This window comes from Suncus etruscus, chromosome 10, assembly GCF_024139225.1.
Source record: "Suncus etruscus isolate mSunEtr1 chromosome 10, mSunEtr1.pri.cur, whole genome shotgun sequence".
Classification (NCBI taxonomy): domain Eukaryota; kingdom Metazoa; phylum Chordata; class Mammalia; order Eulipotyphla; family Soricidae; genus Suncus; species Suncus etruscus.
The window spans coordinates 83763964-83788003 of record NC_064857.1 but is presented as its reverse complement, the minus strand read 5'-3'; the positions used below and the strand labels follow the sequence as shown (position 1 = coordinate 83788003).

General features: G+C 45.0%; 1 protein-coding gene across 1 annotated transcript in view; it reads right to left on the bottom strand.

Moving 5' to 3' along the window:
* The window catches only part of EHD4 (EH domain containing 4), a 93640-nt gene that overhangs the window by 51280 nt on the left and 18320 nt on the right, over window positions 1-24040 (bottom strand). Inside the window, exons 2-3 of the mRNA XM_049781554.1 lie at window positions 17073-17249; window positions 2293-2390 (exon numbers count right to left, since the gene is read on the bottom strand). Coding sequence (XP_049637511.1) covers window positions 2293-2390; window positions 17073-17249 — 275 coding nt within the window. The remainder of the gene's footprint in view (window positions 1-2292; window positions 2391-17072; window positions 17250-24040) is intronic.

Below are 24040 nucleotides of genomic sequence, written 5' to 3'. Positions count from 1 at the left end.
TATGGTCCCTCGTGCCTGCCAGGAGTGATTTCTGAGCAGAAAGCCAGAAGTAACCCCTTAGTGCTACTGGGTGAGACCCAAAAACAAAAACAAAAGAAAACAAAACAAAAAAATCGAGAGTGAGAGAAAACCATTAGCAACTGCTTCTAGTGGTAGAGGAGGCTTCATTTCCCCCCTTCCCTTCTCTTGACTGTTGCTGTAATGTCTGGGGGCCACATATATCTAGGGGGTATCACAGAGTATGATTCCTGAGGCTCCTTGTTCACTGTGATTCCTTTATAATAGCCAGCATTTATCCAAGGGTCCTCAAACTTTTTAAACAGGGGGCCAGTCTTTCAGACTGTTGGAGGGCCAGATTATAGTAAAAACAAAAATTAAGAACAAATTTCTATGCACACTGCATATATCTTATTTAGAAGTGAAGAAACAAAATGGGAATAAATACAATATATGGCCCACGGGCTGTAGTTTGAAGACCCCTGAAAACCAATAAAGAGTGATGAGAGGTATTTGGTTAGAAATGCAATATTCTTGGAAGTCTCTGGGCAGCCCATTGAGCACCTGATGGAATAGTGTTGGCACAATAGGCAGATCCAGCAATCTGTGACTCAAGAAGTTGCAAAGCTGCATTTTTTTTTCCTTTCTTTTAAAAATGTTTTTTGAGAGGTTTTGGGGCCACACCTGGTTGTACTCAGGAATTATTTCTGGCTCTGCACCCAGGGGTCATACCTGGCAGTGTTTGGGGACCATATGGAATGTGGGAGATTGAACCTGGATTGGCTGCATACAAGGCCAATGCCCTCCTCTCTGTGCTATTGCTCAGGCCCCAAAGCCTGCATTTCTGAAGAGCTGAGAATAAAGAGGGATGGCTGACCTTAGAAACCTCATCTTTGCCCTGTTGCAGGCTACTAGTTTCTGAGCATCTATCTGCACACACTCCCCAGGACTGCCTAACTATGTAGCTGCTCCAGGAACACAGGGGGATTTCCCATCCGCCTGTGGCCTTTACCCCACATAGCTTAATGCCTGACCTGGGCTGCAGCTTGCCTTCATACAGTTCTTGAGAGGTCTGAGGCGTTGTCAGCAGTCAGTGACAGCAGTGACTCATTGTCCCTGTCTCCCTACTGCAAAAGCCTTTAAGAACTGCCCTCAAGTGGCCTGAGTGATAGCACAGTGGGTAGGGCATTTGTCTTACACATGGCTGACCTGGGGTCAATCTCTGGTATCCCATATGGTCCCCTGAGCCTGCCAGGAGAAATTTTTGAGTTCTGAGCCAAGAGTATAACCCCTGAGCGCCACCAAGTGTGGTCCCCAAATTAAAACAAACAAACAAACAAACAAACAAACAAAACGCTGTCCTCAGTTTGAACCTGCCTCTGTAAGCACAGGAATTTGTCCTCAGACACAGTTATCTGTGTCATCTCTTTTAGTCAGCTATATCCTCAGGATTGCCCCTATGGCCCTTCTTCCAAGAGAAGGTCTAGAAAGTGTTAAGGTCACAGCCTGGTTTCCAGAAGGTTGATGACATCCTGATGAAACTGCCCATCACAGGCACTTTCTGATTTCTGCATCCATCTTTCCTCACAAGCTGGACTGACACTCTCCCAGCCCGCAGTTGTCCCAGGGACTCTTACTCACCTTCCACATCCTGTCTCAAATGTCACTTCTTCTGGGGAGCTTATCTAATACCCTGATGACAGGACAGGCCTAGACACCCTGAGAATGCCTGCCACACCATACTCCCACATGCATCTCAGCACCCATCCCAGCTCTCACTATTGCTGTGCTAAGAGATCCCCACTACTTCCTTTAGTGTGCAAAGAGCCCCCGAGAAGGCCAGTGTCTCAGGCTGAAAGTGCCCATGAAGATTCCCTGGCTGGAAGATGCTGCAGGAGTGGCTGAGTAGAGTGGCTCATGTGGGAAGAAAAAAATCTCCTTCTCCCCCCTTCCCTTTCTGTCCTATGTGTCCACATAAATGGTCAGCAGGAAACATACCCACCTGCACCCCAAACTCAAGAGGCTTCTCTGAGAGGCAGGTAAAATAGAAGGGGACCATAAGTTTTAAAAGGATTAAGGAGGGTACAGCTACAACTCCAGAAAGTTTCTTGATTCAGATGACCTAAGTACTGATGCTACGAACCACATGGATTGACACTTGAATGCTTTCAGCTCTGGACCTCAAGGCTGCCCAGGCTGCTGGGGTGTCCCAGAGGAGAGCTGGAGTATGTTGGAGATGGAAACCTTCTGCTACCCGAGAGCAGGGTATGTGAGAGGTGGGGGCAGGATACTGACCTCGGCTGATGCGCTGTTTCTCCCCAGACAGGATACCAGGGCTGTCAATGATACTGATGCTTTTCAAGACCTGATTGGGCAGCTGGGAGCACATGAATCTGAAAGAAACAGCACATGAGTGGATCAGAGGCCATCATCATGAAGTCCAGTGACCTCTGGTTACCATCATCTTCTGCGGCGATCGATCCTGGGGGCAACTGAGGCTGCCACTATAGGTGCCATGGAAAAGAGATACTGATCCATGAGACCAGCATGTTGCCCAGGCACCTGTTAACGCTTCCTTACAGTGTTCCACGCACTGATTTCAACCATCATTTCACCAGGCCACTTCTGTATCTGAGAGCCCTGAACTCTGCTTCTCTCCACAAGGCCTCATTAAGAGCTGCTCAGTGCTGATCCTTGACCCAGGTGGGTGTTGCTCCAAAGCCCAGCAGCTCTACCTGCCCAGTCTCTATGCTGCTTTCCAGCAATCAGTTGGGGCTTCTGCTCTTAAAGAGCCTCCTTTCATCCTCAGGCTTCCTGTCTTCAGCCTGGGGCTTGCTGTGACTGCAAGTGGAGGAATTTCTGTAGGAAGCTTCCCCAATGTCCTAGGTGCTTGGGAGTCCTCTGTCCGAGACTGAACAGAGTTTGTCCCTCACTGGTCTGCCGTCACCTTCTCTGCATCCTGTCCTCTGTGGCTCTGGACAGTCACCCTGGCCATGGAGCAGAGCAGAGGAGGGTTTACTTAGTTCATTCTTGCTAATCATGTGCTGTGTGAACCCAGACAAAAGCTGTCCCTCACTCGGCATCAGCTTTGGCCTGTGGGATAGAGGAATCAGTCCAGGGCTAGCTGAGCTCTGGTATTAGCACAGGGAGTAGCTTTGTTATTTCCCGCCCCCAGGCATGGGGCCAGAGGGGCTCTGTGGCTGGGAGGATGGGGTAGTTTAAGGCAGAGTGACTGAGCTTCTGCAGGTAATGGCCAACCTGCTTATCTGTGGTGGCAGAGGACTTAAACAGGCAGTGAGACCTCAATTCTTCCATTCTGTACAACTGATGGGGATTACTCAGAAAGTAAGCATTTGGGGAATGCAGGGCAGGGCGCCTACCCAGTGTGCATGTGGGCACCATGACCTCTCGGGCAGGGCAGAGGGAGAGGTGGGGGCTTAGCCTAGGAGCGACAGTTCCTGACAAGGTTGGTGAAATGACAGATGATTCAAGTTAACTATCTTTCAAAGAGACTCAGACAAGTTTATCACTCACTTTTCCCCTTACATTTTCAAGTCTGTCCAGGATGATGTAGGACAAGACACTGATCTTTCTGAAGCTGAGAGAGCTGAGCCATGCAACACTTATGACATGTTGGGGTCACGGCCCTGGGCTCTGGCTGGCTGGAGACTATTGCCGAGAATTTATGTCAGTTGAACTCAATCCATGAAGCTAAAATGTCCTTAATGTTACAAATACAGTGCCATGTTAGTGTCAGAATAAAAACCTCATTTCTCATTTCTAATCCTCACCATGACATAAAGCATCCCTCGGAGAGAAGATGGGTGAGAAGGAAGTGTGGGGTCAGTAGACATCTCTATATATTCTCAGAGGAGAAGCCCCCCAGTTCTGGGGAGTGAGGGGGAGCACCTTGGGGTTGATATTAGGAACAGCCCAGTCCCTATCATGCTCCCCCTCCTTTTTATTACAGCGGCCTGAAACACTGAGACAATGCTGAGAAAATGGCACCTATATGAGATGGTCTCACATAACATGTTCCTGGGGCAAGCTGACCACACCCCCAAGCCCCCCACTCATACTCAGACCTTACTTTTCCCCAACACAGATATCCCATCTTCATCTTCACAGATGAAGAATTGAAAATTAAGAAGTTGGGGCCAGTGAGGTGGCGCTAGAGGTAAGGTGTCTGCCTTGCAAGCGCTAGCCAAGGAAGGACGGTGGTTCGATCCCCCGGCGTTCCATATGGTCCCCCCAACCCAGGGGCAATTTCTGAGCCTTCAGCCAGGTGTAATCCCTGAGCATCAAATGGGTGTGGCCCAAAAAACAAAACAAAACAAAAAGAAAAGAAAAAGAAAATTAAGAAGTTATCTAGGGGCCGGAGAGGTGGCGCTAGAGGTAAGGTGTCTGCCTTGCAAGCGCTAGCCAAGGAAGGGCTGCGGTTGGATCCCCCGGCATCCCATATGGTACCCCCAAGCCAGGGGCAATTTCTAAGCGCTTAGCCAGGAGTAACCCCTGAGCGTCAAATGGGTGTGGCCCCAAACAAACAACCAAACAACAAAAAAGAAGTCATTTAGGGCCAAAGAGATAGCATGGAGGCAGGGCATTTGCCTTGCATGCAGAAGGCATGATTCGAATCCCAGCAATCCATATGGTCCCTCATGCCTGCCAGGAGTGATTTCTGAGTGCAGAGCCAGGAGTAACCCTGAATGCTGGTAGATGTGACCCAAAAACCAAAAAAATTGGGCCTGGAGAGATAGCACAGCGGGTTTGCCTTGCAAGCAGCTGATCCAGGACCTAAGGTGGTTGGTTCAAATCCCGGTGTCCCATATGGTCCCCGTGCCTGCCAGGAGCAATTTCTGAGCAGACAGCCAGGAGTTACCCCTGAACACTGCCGTGTGTGGCCAAAAAACCAAAAAAACAAAACAAAAAAACAAACCCCAAAAACAAAACAAAACAAAACCAACCAACAAACAAAAAAAAACCCCAATAAAATAAAATAAAATAAAATAAGTCATCTATACCTTTGCAGTAAAGAAAGTGTTTTCAATACCTCACAAAATAAGACATGTCTGATGTGATATCTATATGACCCAGATGAAGGGTGAGGAGGTATGAGTGCAGAGAGGAGAGGAAGAGCAGGCAGAAAGATCTACAAGAAGCACCTTCATATGGACAGTTGGGTGGTGGGTACAAAGTTCTAAGAGAGAAAGCATCTTAGGGGTCTGAGGTAAGGGCAAGGTTACAAGAACAGGGGCCAGAACAATAGCACAGCAGATACGGAGGGCATTTGCCTTTCATGCAGTAGACCCAGGTTCGATCCCCAACATTCCATATGGTCCCTGGAGCCTGCCAGGAGTGATTTTTGAGTGTAGAGCCAGGAGTAACCCAAGTGCTGTAAGGTGTGGTCCCCAAACAAAAACAAATTAAAAAAATAACAAAATAGGGCCAGAGCGGTGGCGCAAATGGTAGGACATTTGCCTTGAGTGCGCTAACCTATGACAGACTGTGGTTAGATCCCTGTTGTCACATATGGTCCCCAAGCCAGGAACAATTTCTGAGCACATAGCCAGGAGTAACCCCTGAGTATCATCGGGTATGGCCCCCAAGCCAAAAAAAAAAAAAAAAAAAAAAACCAACAAAAAACAAAAAACAAGGAACTGGAGAGATAGCACAGAGGTGTTTGCCTTGCAAGCAGCCGATCCAGGACCTAAGGTGGTTGGTTCGAATCCTGACGTCCCATATGGTCCCCCATGCCTGACAGGAGCTATTTCTGAGCAGATAGCCAGGAGTAACCCCTGAGCACTTCCGGGTGTGGCCCAAAAACCAAAACCAAACAAACAACCCCCCCCCAAAAAAAAACAAAATAGCTCTGCAATGAACACAGACACAAAGAGGGCATTTTTGTATTGTGTTTTTTGTTCCTAGGGTATATCCCTAAAAGTAGTATTGCTATATCATATGGGAGCTCAATTTCCAGTTTATTTCATTTTACTTTATTTTATTTTATTTTTGTTTTGGGCCACACCCATTGACGCTCAGGGGTTACTCCTGGCTATGTGCTCAAAAATTGCTCTTGGCTTGGGGGACCATATTGGACACTGGGGGATCGAACCGTGGTCTGTCCTAGGCTGACACATGCAAGGCAGATGTCTTATGGCTAGAGCTACCACTCTGGTCCCAGTTTATTTATTTATTTATTTATTTATTTATTTTGTTTTTTGGGTCACACCCAGCAGTACTCAGGGGTTCCTCCTGATTCAGAAATCGCTCCTGGCAGCCTCAGGGGACCATATCATATGGGATGTCGGGATTCAGACCACTGTCCTTCTGCATGCAAGACAAGCACCTTACCTCCATGCTACTCTCCGGCCCTATCCCAGTTTATTTTATTTTACTTATTTTTTTGTTTTTTTGGCCCACACCCGGCAGTGTTCAGGGGTTACTCCTGGCTCTATGCTCAGAAATCGCTCCTGGCAGGCTCAGGAGACCATATGGAATGCCAGGATTTGAACCGCCAACCTTCTGCATGCGAGGCAAATGCCTTACCTCCATGCTATCTCTCTGCCCCCCCCCCCCGTTTATATTTTTAACTTTTTTATTCATTGATTGATTGACTAGTTTTTGCATCACACCAGCGGTGCTCAGGAGTTACTCCTGGCTTTGCACTCAGAAATCGCCCCTGGCAGGCTAGGGGATCATATGGGATACTGAGAATTGAACCGGACCCCTACATGCAAGGCCTACTGCTATGCTCTCTCTCCGACCCCAATTTCCAGTTTTTTGAGGAATTTTCATCCATATTATTTTCCAGAAAGGCTGGGCTAGACAGCATTCCTACCAGCAGTGAATGAGAGTTTCTTTCTTCCCACATCCCCGCCAGCACTGATTGTTGTTGTTATTGGTGATGTATGCCAGTCTCTGTGGCATGAGACAGTACCTCACTGTTGTTTTGATTTGCATCTCCCTGATGATTGGTGATGTGGAACATGTTTTCATGTGCTTTTTGGCCATATGCATTTCTTCTTTGGGGAAATGTCTGTTTATTTCTTCTCCCATTTTTTTGATGGGGTTAAATTTTGTTTTTCTTGTTAAATTCTGTCAGTTCCTTGTATATCTTAGATGTTAGCTCCTTATCTGATGGGTATTGGGTGAATGGTTTCTCCCATTCCGTGGGTGGCCTTTGCAGCTTAAGACACTGTTTTCTTTGAGGTGCAGAGCTTCTTAGTTTAATGTAGTCCCATTTGTTTACCCTCTGTACATCTATGTTCATTGCAGTGCTATTTACAATAGCCAGAATTTGGAAGCAATCCAGATGCCTGACAACAGATGAGTGGTTAAAGAAACCATCGTACATATACAATATGCAGCCGTCAGGAAAAATGCTATGAAAGTTTCCTATATATGGATGGACATGGAAACTATTATGCTGAGTGAAATGAGTCAGAGGGAAAGATATAGACACAGAATAGTCTCACTCATCTGTGGGATTTAAGAAAAATAAAGGACTGTATGTTAATAATACCCAAATACAATAGAGATGAGGGCTGGAAGGATGAGCCCATGATATAAAAGTTATTACAAAGAGTGGTGAGTGCAGTTAGAGAAATAACTACACCAACAACTATAATGACAACAGTAGTGAGTGAAAGAAATATAATGCCTGTCTCAAAAATAGGCAGGGGATGGGAGAGGAGGGAGATGGGAGGCATTGATGGTAGGAAGATTGTACTGGTGAAGGGGGGGTATACATTTGGGGGGGGTATATTTTTATAATTGAAACCCAACTACAAACATGTTTGTGACCATGGTGCTTAAATAAGAATATTATAAAAGAAAAAAAATTAAGCTAAAAAACCCCCAAAACAGACAACAACAACAACAACAAAAACAAACAAAAAGGTTACAAGAACACAAATTGGCATCAGCTCATGCTTTTGGCATTTGAGCCACAACAGGGCTCTTAGAAAATTTTGCTGTCATCAGCACCCCCAACCCATGCAGTGCAGTCTGACCCCCCACTTCCCCTATGTCTGAAAGAAGGAAGTGAGAAGCAAGATGAATGTGAATGACACAGCCTGCTATGCGATGGGCCCACTGACATGCTTCCAAGCACAGATTTGCTGTCTCAGGATGGATTTCCTGCTCCTTCCGGGAGTGGCTGATATCCAGCATATTGGCCTCACCTTCCATATCTCACATGAGCCAGGGGAGGCGAGGGAGCTGTAAGAAAATATCTCCCGGGGCCGGGCGGTGGCGCTGGAGGTAAGGTGCCTGCTTTGCCTGCGCTAGCCTAGGACGGACCTCGGTTCGATCCCCCGGCGTCCCATATGGTCCCCCAAGAAGCCAGGAGCAACTTCTGAGCGCATAGCCAGGAGTAACCCCTGAGCGTCACAGGGTGTGGCCCAAAAACCAAAAACCAAAAAAAAAAAAAAAAAAAAAAGAAAATATCTCCCTCCTTCTCCTGACCACAATCTGCTTTCTGATAAGGGGAAAGGAAGGGCCACATTACACCTTCCTTTGGATCCGTATTCCCAAAGGAAGACTATGGGGCCATACAGAGTAGGTAGGGAAAGAATGATGTGAGAGGGACAGTGTGGCAAGGGAGAAGAGGGTGGTATGTAAAATCAGAGATGCAGAGCTCTTTATGTGGCCTTCAAGCACTAGCATTCAGCAGCAATCAACATTTTAGAAGATGCAAAACCTCAACACTATTCATGTTTTCCAAATACCTGCCAGATAATTAGTTAGGAAGCCCTGAGCACCATCAAATGTGGCCCCCAAGCAAAAAACAAAAATTAAAACAAAACCAAAAAAGATCACCACAAAATGGTACAAGCTGCCCAATTACTTTTGTACCTTCAGAAAGGGTCACATTTCTTCAGTGAACAGGTGAACAGGTGCACAGCTTCGAGGCTAGCTTCTTTCCTTCCATCCTCACCTGGCAGTGTTCAGGGCTTACTCCTCACAGGGCTCAGGGGACCATAAGTAATATCAGGGAATGAACTTGGGTCAGCTGCAAGCAAGGGAAACCCCTACCCACTATACTATCTCTCTGGCCAGGTTCTTTTTTTTTTTTTTTGGTTTTTGGGTCACACCCGGCAGCGCTCAAGGGTTTCTCCTGGCTCTATGCTCAGAAATTGCCCCTGGCAGGCCCAGGGGACCATATGGGATGCCGGGATTTGAACCACCATCCTTCTGCATGAAAGGCAAATGCCTTACCTTCAGCTATCTTGTGGGGAGCCTAGCTGATGAAACCTGGAACATAGGACACCTCAGTAATTCCTAATCTGGCCACCCACGTGACCAAAAGGCCCATGCCTTGAGAACAAAGGAAATAGACAAAAATAAAGTAATTCAGAGCAGCCCAATATATCCAGCCAGAAAGAAAAATATAGAGTTTGCCTTTGTGTTAGCAAACATTATTAAAAACTTTGTTTGAATCTTATGCCTTTTAGTAAAACGTGCTCAGGTCTACCTCTGCCCCTCCCTACTACCTGCCCCAATTTATGCTAATGAATGCTTGTAACTGTGATTGGTGTAAAATTTGTAACACCCCTGACGTGTTTCAGCCCTTAAAAGCTGATCCCCCAACAATAAACTTCCCTTTTTGAACAGCATGTGTTGTCTTGAAGGCTTCTTTTACTAATCTCTCTAGTTCTTCTTTACAGGTCGGTTCTGCTCGAGTGAACCCACTAATAACTAGCAACTTTCATTTCCACACCCCCGCGGGTCGGGGGACTCCCACGAAAGTTGCACTATCTCTCCGGCCCCATCTGGCCAGGTTCTTAACCAAAGGTAGTTCCCACCATTTCTGGCCTGAAGCAGCCTTCCTTACTACTCAGCAGGCCACATCCTAACACAGAAAGGTGACCACAGGTAAACTAGGAACTCCCTAGGAGGCTGGGTGCAGGTTGCAATTATCTGTCTACTGCCACAGGGTGAAGCTCAAAAAGGCCAAGGATTGGACTCAAACTGACTCCCAAGCTACTTTACTTGTGACATTGGGTTGGTCTCTGAGCAGCTAGGGAACTCCTAGCTGTGATTCTGTATGTTTAAGCTTGTAGTGAAGAACATATGGACCATTGTAAGGCCCAATTTACATCCCAGTTCATTTTATATATTTTATATTTTATATATATTATATATATTCATTATATATATTTTATTTTAGGGGTGAGACACACACGGTGGTACTCAGGGTTATTCCTGGCTCTGTGCTCAGAAATTTCTCCTGGTAGGCTCTCATCCCTGTTCATTTTTTTTTTTTTTTGATTTTTGGGTTACACAGGTGGCACTCAGGAGTTAGTCCTGGCTCTGTGCTCAGATATCGCTCCTGGCAGGTTCAGGAGACCATGTGTGATGCTGTGATTCGAACTGTGGTCCATCCTGTGCTGGCCACGTGCAAGGCAAATGCCTTACTGCTATGCTATCGCTCTGCCCCTCCCGTTCATTTTAATGCTTGGAGAAGTTGTATAAATTCCCAAGTTTGCACAGTAAAAAACAAGCAGGATATAAAATGGCTTTGACAATGATCACTACACAATGAATTAACCTTCCATTGCCCAGGTGCTTAATTTCACATCTAGGCAATATCAAAGAACATGGTTACTCTTAGATCAAATCTTATAAAATAATAAAATTTCCAGGTAAGGGCCCGGAGAGATAGCACAGCGGCGTTTGCCTTGCAAGCAGCCAATCCAGGACCAAAGGTGATTGGTTCGATTCCAGTGTCCCATACAGTCCCCCGTGCCTGCCAGGAGCTATTTCTGAGCAGACAGCCAGGAGTAACCCCTGAGCATCGCTGGGTGTGGCCCAAAAACTAAAAAAAAAAAAAAAAAATTCCAGGTAAATGGTGTTGAACATTGGCCATTTCATATACTTCAGCCCAGACAGATATTTTCTTTTTTTTTGGGGGGGGGGCACACCCAGCAGTGCTCAGGGATTATTCCTAGCTCAGACGTTACTCATGGCAGGCATGGGGGCCATATGGAATGCTGGGGATCAAACCCAGGTTGGCTGCATGCAAGGCAAATGCCCTAGCTGCTATGCTATTGCTCTGGTCCCCAATTTTTTTCTTTTTGGAGGGTTTGGACCTCCAAATGTGCTGATGACATTCAAAGGCTACTCCCAGCTCTGGTTTTGCTCTTAGTAGTGCTCAGGGGGAACTTGTGAAGCCAGGGACTCAACTGGTGTCAGCTACATACAAGGCAAGTGTTTTTTTGTTTTGTTTTGTTTTGGTTTGGTTTTTGGGCCACACCCATCGATGCTCAGGGGTTACTCCTGGCTGTCTGCTCAGAAATAGCTCCTGGCAGGCAAGGGGGACCATATGGGACACCGGGATTCGAATCAACCACCTTTGGTCCTGGATCGGCTGCTTGCAAGGCAAACGCTGCTGTGCTATCTCTCCAGGCCCATACAAGGCAAGTGTTTTAACCTCTGAGCTATCTCTCTGATCCCCAGAGGTACCTTTCTATATCTTCTCTCTCTTTCTGCAAGGCCACACCATGGGAGAGGCCAGGCCGCAAGGGCTGTTTTGAGAAAGTCTGCCTGAGTCTAGGGAGTCAAGCTGACTTTTTGGAATGTCCGGACTAGAATGATAGAGGCGACTGCCAATGTAGAACAATGGCTTAATGACCCTGGGAGCCACCATAAATCCTGAGGTTAAAGATTAATGAGAAGAGTCTCTGTGAGTTTATTATGGGCAAACATACCATAAAAATACAGTTAATCTCACAGATAAAATAAAAACCACAATAGTGTTCCTGCTAAATCAAGAGGAATTCTTGGCAAGAGCCCATTTTCCTTAATCTCTGTAGCCCAATTAGCTGGCAGAGCTGGTAGTCATCAAGACTGCTCTTGTGTACTAGTATTAAGTTCTTATTTTAAGAAAAAATTCCCAGTAGTGCTAAGTGACCATGTAACATTCAAAATATAAAAGCCTATTTAATGAAGTCTCATTTGGTTTATGAAAACAGAGTAACTAATGATTAAGCTAAGTGATTAAATTAAACGGACATCCACAAGTTCATCCGTGTGATTCACAGTGGTTGGTCACTAGGCAAGTGGAAGACAGAAGAGTTTCCTCCTCAGCCCATCAGGCTGGCTATTCATTCAGATTCTTGTTATTTGGGAGATTTCAAAACTTCAAGTCCCAGACTAGAGACTAATTATCAGATTAGAGTTTTTTTTTTTCAAAGGGAATTAGAGACCATGGAGACTTCAGAGAGATTAAAAATCTCACCCATGAAGGAGTAGAAGGCAAAAACAAAACAAAACAAAACAAAAAAAACCAAACGTCTGAGGCTCTCTGAAGTTAAGAAAAGACTAGCATAGAGACAGTAAAAGATTTTTTTTTTTTTTTTTTTTTTTAGTTTTTGGGTCATACCCGGCAGTGCTCAGGGGTTACTCCTGGCTCCATGCTCAGAAATTGCTCCTGGCAGGCACGGGGGACCATATGGGACGCTGGGATTTGAACCGATGACCTCCTGCATGAAAGGCAAATGCCTTACCTCCATGCTATCTCTCCAGCCCCAGTAAAAGATTTTTTGGGGGCTGGACAGATAGTACAGCACGTAGGGGTAGGGCATTTGCTTTGCATGCACCTTGCACACGAACCCTATCTTTTTCAGGAGTAATTATTTTTTGTTTGTTGGGCAACACCCAGCAGTGCTCAGGGGTTACTCTTGGTTCTGCACTCAGAAATAGTTGCTAGGGGAGTTGAGGGAAAAAAAAAAAAAAAGAAATAGTTCCTGGCAGGCTCGGTGGACCATATGGGATGCCGGGCATTGAACCCAGGTTGGCCATGTACAAGGCAAACACCCTATCTGCTGTGCTATCACACCAACCTCTAAATTTTTTTTAAATTCAAACACATGGTTACAAGGTTGTTCATAATAGTTTTTTTCCCCACAGATAAAATTCATGATTGACTTACAAGTCATACAATGTACAACAACCTTCACCAGTGCACATTTCCTGCCACCAATGTCCCTACTTTTCCAATCACTCTTCCTGATCCTGATACCTTCTTCCCTCCTACTCCCTTGCCTGCTTCTGGAGCAGGCATTTTACCTCTCCCTCTCTCGCTCTTCCTTTTTTGATACTGTGGTTTGCACTACAATTAATGACAGGGTGCCATGCATGTCATTTTATCCTAGGGGTTGCATTTTTACTTCATTCCCAGAAAAGCCTGTTAGGTACAAAGAGGGTTGTCTGCTTTAGAGCTGAGTCCTCAGAGGGAGGCTATAATTATGTACATATGTTTGAGTGCCCTCCACTAATTGACCATGTTTCTTACATAATTGCTCAAAGAGACAGCAGCACTGTCATGGGGAAAGCGCTTAATCAGGCTGTTTACTTCTAAGTATGCTATTAAGTTATAGAACATACACCTGGCAGAGGGCTCAGCAGGCATGGGGACAGAGTTTGTAATTTGATTTTGTTTTCTGGGACATACACCCATGGTGGTGTTAGGGTATTATGTAGCTCCCCTCAGCCTCCAGCATCAAACTCTCAATCTATTAAGTCATCTCTTGACTCCAGAATTTCTCTTTGCTAGGGTTTTTCAAGGCACAGTAAAGGCAAACACAGGAAGAAGCAGTTGAATATTAGTCTTGAATCTGCTGTTTTTTGAACAAGTCAGTTTACAGATTTGCCCCCAGTCTTCTCATCTGTACAATGGTCACTGTATTATCTATCTTACTAACTCTCAAAGGAGTGTAGGTAAAGCTCTTCATTTATAGTGTAAGGATAAATTCGTCACCATAATTATTTGGGACTAATTTAAGGATAGCTCTACATGTTAAATAGGGGGAATGGTGGGGCCAGAGAGATAACATGGAGGTAGTGTCTTTGCCTTGAATGCAGAAGGACGGTGGGTCGAATCCTGGCATCCCATATGGTCCCCTGAGCCTGCCAGGAGTGATTTCTGAGTGTAGAGCCAGAAGTAACCCCTGAGCGCTGCTGGGTGTGACCCAAAACAAAAACAAAACGAAACAAAAAAACCAAAAACTTTGCTTTCAAAGTTGCTGATTCAGGTTCAAGCCCTAGTATTCCATATGGTCCCTTGAGATTCACCAAAGTGTAAGGGTCAGTTGGCAATGGTCTCAGTCAAAATTGAACTCAGTTTCCAGGCTACTGGCAGGGCTCTGTGTTAGATGGCCTGTGTCCCCTTTCCCACTTGACCACTTATCAGCTGAGTTACCCCACAGAAGTTCAACTAATCTCTCTATGAGTTAATTCTTCCTTTTTTCCACACAGGTTGTGGATTTTTCTGAGGAATTAGTGCTAATATATAAACATCTGGCACTTAGTAAGTATTGTTTAGGTTTTTTTTTTAATTTTTTTTTGTTTTTGTTTTTGGGTCACACCTGGTGGCACTCAGGGATAATTCCTGGCTCTGCACTCAGAAATCGCTCTTGTCAGGCTCAGGAAACCATATGGGATGCCAGGATTCAAACCACCTCCCGTCCAGAATAGGCTTCGTGAAAGGCAAAAGCCCTACCACTGTCCTATCTCTCCAGCCCCTATTTAGTTATTTATTATCCTTTTCCTATGTATCATTCTGAATTCAGTCAACATTTGATATATAATGTGTGGATCATTTTCAGCAAGATATAATGTACCCTGTTATTCAGACTCTCCTCTCTCTTCTGTTGTGTGTCTGGGAGATCTAAAGAAAGGGAATGGGTTAGAAAAGCAAACTGTGCAGATGAAATGAGTCAAGTGCCACTTTGCCTGGTTCTTCCTGTGTGAAGTGGGCATAAGGAAAAGTCTTTGAAAAAAGGGACAAATTCTTTCTGTTTTCCAGGATTAAGGAGAAGATCAATCAGGAACAGTGGCAATCAAGGTCCAGCCTCCCAGGCAGCTTTCCTCAGAGAACAGCCAGGCCCTACACTTCTCAGGGGTCCCAGCTTGCTGTCTACCCAGTAACCATGACTCCCAAGGTGCCATTTCTCCCAGGGGAGAAGTGGAACTTTTCCCACTTCTCAGTTGTGGTCTCTGCACTCCAGTTGTGCTCTGCGTCTACTTAGAAGACCCACTGAGGCCTGCCAGTTGCTATGCTGAGGTGTGAAGTCCTGGAGAAGGGAAGGAGGCTCTGGCCTTTTTTTTTTTTTTTTTTTTGGTTTTTGGGCCACACCTGCCAATGCTCAGGGGTTACTCCTGGCTCTATGCTCAGAAATTGCTCCTAGGTTGGCCGCATACAAAGCAAATGACCTACCATTGTGCTATCTCTCTGGCCCCTCATTTATTCTTTTTGATTTTTGGCTTTACCTGGCAATGCTTTGGGGTTACTCCTGGCTCTGTGCTCAAGGATTGCTTGATCCGATGGTGCTCAGGGGTGGTTATTCGTGGCTCTGGGCTCAGAAATCGTCCCTGACAGATTTGGGGGACCATATGGAATGCCAGGATTCGAACCACCGTCAGTCCTGGGTCAGCTATGTGCAAGGCAAATGCCCTACCAATGTTCTATCTCTCTGGCCCCAACTTTTGGAGGCATTTAGGGGACCATAGGAACTGTATTATCTCTCCAGTCCCTGGGTTATTCCTTTCTCTCTCTCCGTTTTATTTTTTCTATTCATTTCTTTTTTTGGTCACACCCAACAGTGCTCAGGGGTTACTTCCGGCTCTGTGCTCAGAAATCATGCTTGGCAGGCTCTCGGGGGCCTATATGGGATGCCAGAGATCAAATGTAGGTCCGTCCCAGGTCAGCTGCATGCAAAGCAATTGCCCTACCACTGTGCTATGCTCCGGCCCATCTATTCATTTCTTTCTTTCTTTCTCTCTCTCTTCCTTTCTCCTTTTTCTTTCTTTCTCTTTCCCTTCCTTCCTTCCCCTCCCTCTCCCTCTCCTTCCTGCCCTCCCTTCCTCCCTTCATTCCTTTCTCATGGCCGGCTTGGGGAACCATATGGGATGTATTGGCTGTATGCAAAGCAAAGCCCTACTACTGTACTATCACTCCAGCCCCATCTATTCATTTCTTACACATCTTTAAAGTCCAGGTGGAGTTTAAGTCTCCAGTACCATTAATTCTTATATCTCTTCTTCCTTAAGAAGCTTAGAGGATTCTTCCTGGGCTCTGTATTTATCACTGTCTCCAGACCAACCTTTCTAGAGTGAGAGATTCATAAAAGGGAAGAGAGTGGCAAGAGGCATGACAGTAAATAATTTTACAAAACCAATAAAAGAGTGGTCAGGTGCAGTCGTACAGTGGGTAGGGTGTTTACATTGTACTTGGACAACCAAAGTTCAATCCCCAGCACTATATATATCTTCTGAACCCTGCCAGGAATGATCTCTAAGAACCAGGAGTAAGGCCTCAGCACTGCTGGGTGTGGCTCAATAACATAAATAGATAAAAATAAAAGACTCTTAGAGGCCAAGGGGAGGGGAGTAAAATCTGTCTAGAACAGGAGGAAAGCTGCAGCTAGGTTTCTGGGGTCACCTTCTCTATCTCTCTGGGGACTCTGATGAAAGATAACAAGAAAATGTACCTCTAACTAGGGCATTCTTCACATTGATAAAACAAAGACTAAGGGCCAACATTAACTCAACTCATTAACTGTTTGGACTCCACTTTCCCCATCCTGCTCTAATGGTTTGGAAATAGCTCAAAGAAGGGAGCAAGAAGATAAGGGTTAGCCAGGGGGGTGAGGTGACCAGTCCTGGGGTAATCAGGACAGGTCTAAGTCTAGTGGTCAGGTGAATCCCAGGGTTCTGTGGTCAATGCTGAAGGCCCTGAGCACCTGCAACTCTCACATTGGCCACCTCTTAAGTGGGCTGGCTTGGGACACTCACTGACAAAGCCACATGCTTCAATTCTGCGTGGGTAGAAACATGTTCCTTGTTCCACAGGGAATTCTCATGCCAACCTGTATTAGCTCTGCCCTCTGCAGTCACCCAGAACAAGTACAAATAAGCAGGCTTGGCGCTGCTTTCAACTCCCTGAATAAGATAAGCACATTCTCTAGGACTTCCATCTCAGAGAACAGACATGCTCTGTTCTGTTTTTGAACCTTTACATGCTGTTGGCAAGAATTAGAAGAAACATTTACATGACATGTCCTGGTCCTTACCGATTCAAGAAAGCATTTCCAAAACGACTGAGCTTTCGAAATGGCTTTTTGGGGTCCACAACCAATGCATTCCCTGGGGTGTTGCCCTCAGTCTCCCCGTACATCACAGCAATGAAGGAATCGGTAGTGGGTTCAGGACCAATTCTCATGCCTGGGAAATCTTGCTCCAGTAAGTATCTGGGAGAGGAAAAAGAAAAGGCAGTTAGTTAGCACATTGGTTTTGTTTTTGTTTTGTTTTTGGTTTGGGGGCCACCCGTCGGTGCTCAGGGGTTACTCTTGGCTTGATGCTCAGAAATCACTCTTGGCAGGCTTGGAGGACCATATGGGATGCTGGGAATCAAACCCTGGTAATCATGGGTCAGCCGAATGCAAGGCAAGTGCCCTGCTGCTATGCTATCACTCTGGCCTAGTTAGCACATTGTTACCAAGCATGAGGCATGCAATATTGGCAGTCTTTTTATGAAGCCTATTCATAAAAACCTAGAAACCTAGAAACCAAGAAAAGGAGAATGATCTTTGACTCTGATAATAAAGGAATTTCGATCCTGAACATCAATAACCCTGGGTCCCCACAGCATAAAGAGCCTGGTGGAAAAGTGGAACTTCCTTCTGATTGACTGGATCATGGAATAGTGTAGCTTTGCTCAGCACAGCAATTCTTATTTGTGGTTTTGGGGAGGCAAAAGGTAACCCCCACTCAAAAGAGGTAGATCCAGCCAGCTTTCAGGCATCCTGGAACAGCCTTTTCCAACTCCCTGTCCCCAGCTCCTGCCATGCACCTCTGGGGACACCTCATTAGTGATCCCCAGGCCATCATGATATTCCCTTGGTGGCTTTGCAATTCTCTGTCCATGGGCCCCTGCTGACATCATGATATCAGCAAGGCAACACTTCCTCCTTGGCTTATTCTAAAGCTTCCTTTAGAGGGTGTAAAAAAAAAAAAAAAAAAAAAAAAAGAACAGAGGGTGTGGTGGGTTGGTAGAACATTTGCCCTGGAAGACTCTCCAGAGACTCCAGCAGCAGCAGAGGCTACTATAGGGGGTGAAGGAGGAGCTCTGATTACATGTCACAGGGACCCTTTCTCTAGGCAGACACAGCCCAGGCCAGGTCTCACAGCTTGGCAAGCCAGGTCGCTGACTGGACAGTCTCTCCTTTGCCTAGGTGTCCATGTGATTTAACTGTAGGATTGTGTACCAAGGACTCACAAATGTCTGAGAGGCTTCTTATCCAAGGGGGGTGGACATAAGCTGGCATCACTGTGGAGGCCCTGGCAGGTGTCACTTTCTATGGAAAAGGTGGGTCCTAATAGTCCTTGTTACTCCATCCCCCATTCTTCCTGTGTAATCTTACCTGCTAGTAAGACCTGCCCATTTCTGGGAGGGGTCTTTGGGAAGTATCAATAAGATTACTTAAGAGGCAGGAAAAGGATGGGGAGGAGAGATGGGAAGATATTCAGTGAGGAATGCTGGCAGGATGGGGAGTTAGGACAGACAAGGTTTAATGCAGGGCTGAATAAGGATCCAGTGTAAAACGTTAAGATAGGCCACACATGTTGGCTAGGGCCTGAATAAAGCTGATGTCTCCTGAAACCTGTTGTGGATCATTTCCTTGCTGCTATACTGAACCTGCAGACCCGCAGGCTGAAGGGGTTTGCAGACGAGTGGCCTTGGCTGGAGGAGAAAGGCCTCTCCATCCATCTCACCATCCAGCCCCATCCAGGGCTGTTATTCAACAGTCTTACCCACTCAGCACTCCGCTGAGCATCCCCCCCCCCACTCTCTCTGTGGAAACTTCCTGCATAGTTCTGCTGCACTTCAGCATATACAAAATTAGGGAACATTGTGCTCCCCTCCTCTGAAATCGAGCAAGTGCAAAAGGAGGAGCATTTTACGACACATCCTACTTCCAAGGGAGCTACATTTGAGAATCCCTGACAATAGGGTAAGGGGGTTTCTGTTGAGAGCAAGCCCAGTCCTGCAGGGAAGCCAAGGTAAAGGGGCTCAAGGTCAGGGTCAACACTGCTTTCTCCTACAGCCAATCATCTGGTTTGCTCTAAATCATTCTTTGTTTCTACAACCTTCAGGTCAAATTTAATCTGGGAATCTACTGCTAAGATAGACTTGAACTACCAATTTGTCAAACCCATTTAATTTTTCCACATTTCTAAAAACCTGAAATTAAGACACCCCTGAGGCCAATGTTTTCTATACAAAGTTATGGCTATTCAGCTATCCCAGAAGATTCTAAATCTTACACACTTTCATTGCTACCTCTGACTCTGCCCCAAAGTTCTACATTTAAGTGACATCATGTAAATATGTTCCGTAAATTTAGAGTAAATGTGAAAAGAACCAGATAATATCCCCTATAATTGGCATATATTTAAAAGATCAGATAATACTGATACCATTTACAAAGTGCTCACTATGATCCTGGTATAGGAGGAAGCCTTCTATGTGAATAATGATGTAGTCCTAAGAGGGCCTAAGACACTCTTAAAGGCAAATACTAATATTACCCATATTTTACAGGTAGGAAATTGAGGCACTAGATAACCTATGCAATTTGCTGCAAATCATGTGGTGAGTGACAGAGGAACATAGAGTTGGACTCCATTAGGGGCTCAGCTACTCTTTCCATCTCATTCCCCGACCTCGCTGGCCCCCCTCTCCCCATTTTCTATAGAGAAAAGCTAGGGAGAGTAGAAGCTATACTTCCCAAATATGGTTCAATTATGTTTTTTGTTGTTCAATTTGTTTTTGTTTTGGGGCAATTTCTGTTAGTGCTTGGAGCTTATTCCTGGCTCTGCATTCAGAGATCACTCCTAGTGGGGTTTGGGATATGTGGTGCTGGAGATCAAACCTAGGCTGTTCACATGCATGGCAAGTGCTTTACCCATTGTACTTTCACAGAAGCCCCCAAATATGGTCCAATTAAATTTTTTTTTCCAGAACATTTTTCAGGCTCCAAGTAGCCTAGAAAATAACCTCATAAGGTTACGTTTGAAAATCCCTGTGAAGTCCTTTCCAAAGCTTAGATCCAGGTTGGCAATGTGTAAGGTAAGCACTCTACCTACTCTGGCTCCAGCTCCTTGACCCACTCTTCAAGTCTCTCCTAAGTGGTATTACCTCTTTGAGGGCTGGAGTTCTGGCGCACTGCAGGACATTTTTGCTCCACCTCACCCCACCTTCTCTTGTGGAGCAAGTCCTAGAGTTCCACAAATGCTGGTCTGTCCTCTCCTGAGAGCACCTCTCTTCCTGCAGAGCATGCTTCACACTCTCCACATACTTAGCCCTAAAGCCTCTTAGCAGCAGTTTAGTTCAATTCCTGGTGTGGACAGTAGTTATGAGTGGGAAAGCTAAGTAGGACTCGATTGCCTGCACAACTTCTTCCTGGCCCAAGGTTTTTTACTCTTATACCAGACTCAGCCTTGTAGCTCTCTGGAACCCTACAGCAGGACTCCAGCAAGATACTTGAGCTCTTCTGTGACTCTAGGAGCTATGGGCCGATGGCTGAAAATCTGCTACAGTAGGTTCACGGCACTGTGAATAGGTGTGGGGGTGGAGGGTGAGGATGGACAGCCAAAAAACCAAGTTTCTGATGGGAATGAGTGAGGGGATGTGAACAAGAATGCAGGAATGTGACTCCACACTAGCAACTGTGAAAGCAGGGGTCTATGTCCTGAGCTGCAAAATTATAAAACAGTTGATTATGTATGTGGCTGATGCACATTTTTTTTGTTTTGTTTTGTTTTTTGGGCCACACCCGGTGACACTCAGAGGTTACTCCTGGCTATGCACTCAGAAATTGCTCCTGGCTTGGGGGGCCATATGGGACGCTGGGGGGATCGAATCGTGATCCATCCTAGGCTAGCGTGGGCAAGTCAGATGCCTTACCTCTAGCACTACCGTGCTGGCTCCATGACCCACATTTGATCCCCAGCACCCCACATTGTCCATTGAGTCTACCAGGAATAATGCCTGAGTGCAGAGCCAGGAGTAAACCCTGAGTACTGTTGGGTGTCCCCAAACCAAGCCCAAACAAAAAAACAGGACATTAAGTACAGATCAATGGGTGATTATTCCCCTCATCCTCTAGAAAAACCCAAAAGGAGTTCCCAAAGCTGGAAAACTAGAATCTCTTAGGACGGTGGTGTTACTTGCAATCACAAGAATTCAAAGGCACACAGGCCACAGGAAGATACAGAAAAGAATGCAGCACAGCTCCGAGCTGGCGCGCCTGCACAGGATGCCTGCAAGTACCACTGGGTTTTGTCCTTAATTCCACCTCACTCTCCTTTTCCTGTGTTCCAAAGAGGGCTGCCAAGTGATTGCTTCAAGAGTCCCGAGCCAAGCCATCCACATTTGGATTCCAAACAAGGAGGGAGAAAGGGAGGATGGGAGACCTGACGTCTCATTGTCCTTGTGGGCTGTGGTTTCTGTGCACACCATGGCCAGGCTCAGCCTCAGCTTCCCCTGAGCGAACATTCACTCAGGGCTTTTTGTGGACATTTTTCGCTCTTCCCTTCTTAGGTTAGATGCAACTTCTTTTCTTTTTCAATTTATATGAGGGGAAAGATCACCAATGATAAAGAATGAAACTGTCTTCAAGATAATGAAAAAACCCTCAATATACTCAACTACCATATCTCAAAGATTGTCTAAGGAGGACTAACACCAAATTGAAGAAGCACATTATATAATAAACATTCTAGAAGCCAGAGAGATATTTCAGGGATTAAGGAGCTTGCATTGCAAGTGACCTCAGTTTGATACCTAGCATGGCATATATTCCTCTGTCCACTGTCAGGAGTGACCCCTGAGCAGAGACAAGAGTAAGCCTTGAGCACTGCTGGGTGCAGCCCAAAAGCCTGAGGAGGAAGGACCTAAGTTGTAGTTGCAAAATATCTATACTATATTTGAATTTTGATGGCACAGCTGTACTTAGAATAAAATACATGACTTTTGGGGCCAGAGAGATAGTACAGCGGCTGACCTGGGTTCTATCCCCAACACCCCATATCATCCCCTAAGTTTTCAGGAGTTATTCCTGAACTCAGATCCAGGAGTCATCCCTGAGCACAGTTGGGTATAGTCCAACAAACAAACAAGATGACTTTTTAAAGATTAATACCAAGATTTGGTATTAGTCCCCACATGTCTGGGAATTTTCCTATTTTCCTTTTGTTGTTAATTTCTAGTTTTATACCAATATATCTGAAAAAGATTCTTTTGTTTTTTTGGCCATACCCAGCTGTATTCAGAGGTTACTCCTGATTCTGCACTCGGGAATCATTCCAGATAGGCTCGGGAGGACTATATAGGATGCCAAGGATCAAGCTCAGTTTGGCCACATGCAAGGCAAGTGCCCTGGCCACTGTACTATTTCTCCAAGTTCCTGAAAAAGATTCTATTTTTTTAAAATTATCTTTATTTAAACACCGTGATTACAAATATGATTGTAGTTGTATGATTTCAGTCATGTAAAGAACACCCCCCTTCACCAGTGCAAAATATATCATAGAACTGTGGTATTTTTTGTTTGTTTGTTTTGTTTTTGTTTTTTGTTTTTGGGTCACACCTGGCAGTGCTCAGGGGTTACTCCTGGCTCTATGCTCAGAAATCGCTTCTGGTGGGCTCGGGGGACCATATGGGATGCCGGGATTCGAACCACCGTCCTTCCGCATGCAAGGCAAACGCTTTACCTCCATGCTATCTCTCTGGCCCCTGAAAAAGATTCTTGATATAATTTCAATCTTCACATATTCACTAAGACTCTTTTGGTCTTAGTGAATAAATGAATCCTTTGAGAATGTTCATATACATTTAAGAATGTATTCTTCATTTCCCTTGGGATAGAAGTTTCTTTCCGTGTATATGTGTATAAGCTCACCTATTTTATTAGTTCATATAATGCCATTTTTTCCATGTGACTTTTCTGTCTCAACCATTTATCTATTATTTCAAGTGATGTATTGAGAGCCTTATGATCATCTCTACCTTCAGTGTATCCCTTGACATCTATTAGTACCTGTTTGTATATCTAGTAATCCCTGGATCAGTAGCACTTACGTCGCTAACTATTATATCTTCTTGCTAGATTGATCGCTTGTTCAATATCATAATATTAACCTTTGTCTATTATTTCTTTTTTTCTTTTTTTTTTGGGCCACACCCGGCGGTGCTCAGGGGTTACTCCTGGCTGTCTGCTCAGAAATAGCTCCTGGCAGGCATGGGGGACCATGTGGGACACCAGGATTCGAACCAACCACCTTAGGTCCTGGATCAGCTGCTTGCAAGGCAAACGCCGCTGTGCTATCTCTCTGGGCCCTATTATTTCTTTTTTAGTTAAATTATTATTTTATCAGATACTCAAATAGCAATTCTGCCTTGTAACTATATATTTTTGGCTTAGAACACTTCACTCCATTTTTTTTATGCTGAGCTTTTCTTTCTTTCTAGCTGACGAGACTCTTGTATGTCTCATATAGAGAAATCCCGTTTTTTGCTTCCTTTTTACATTCATCCAACCACTTTTTGTTTTCTGTTTGGTGAGTTTAAACCATTAACACTAAAGATGATTTTAATATATGACGCTTGCACGCCGTTATTCTAGTTTTTATTTTCTGGATATTTCTCTTCCCATTTGTTTCTGTATTTTCATGTGAATGATTTGCTCTGATAATTTTTTCTTTTTAATTTTTTATTATATAAATTAGAAAAGAAAAGAAAAGAAATTTTTTTATTATAAATATTTTTGTTCCCGATTTTTGTTTTGTGGTACTAAGGGGATATGGATATACTTTATGTCATATCTAAATAAGTCTTTCTTATCAATATGTCATCATTTGACTATACTGGTTATATCATTTCTTCCTCTCCTTTTTATCATTTTCTTCTTTCATATCACTATTGTTTTGGTTTTTGTTATCTTATTACTATTTTTCTCATTTAAGATTTTGCAATTTT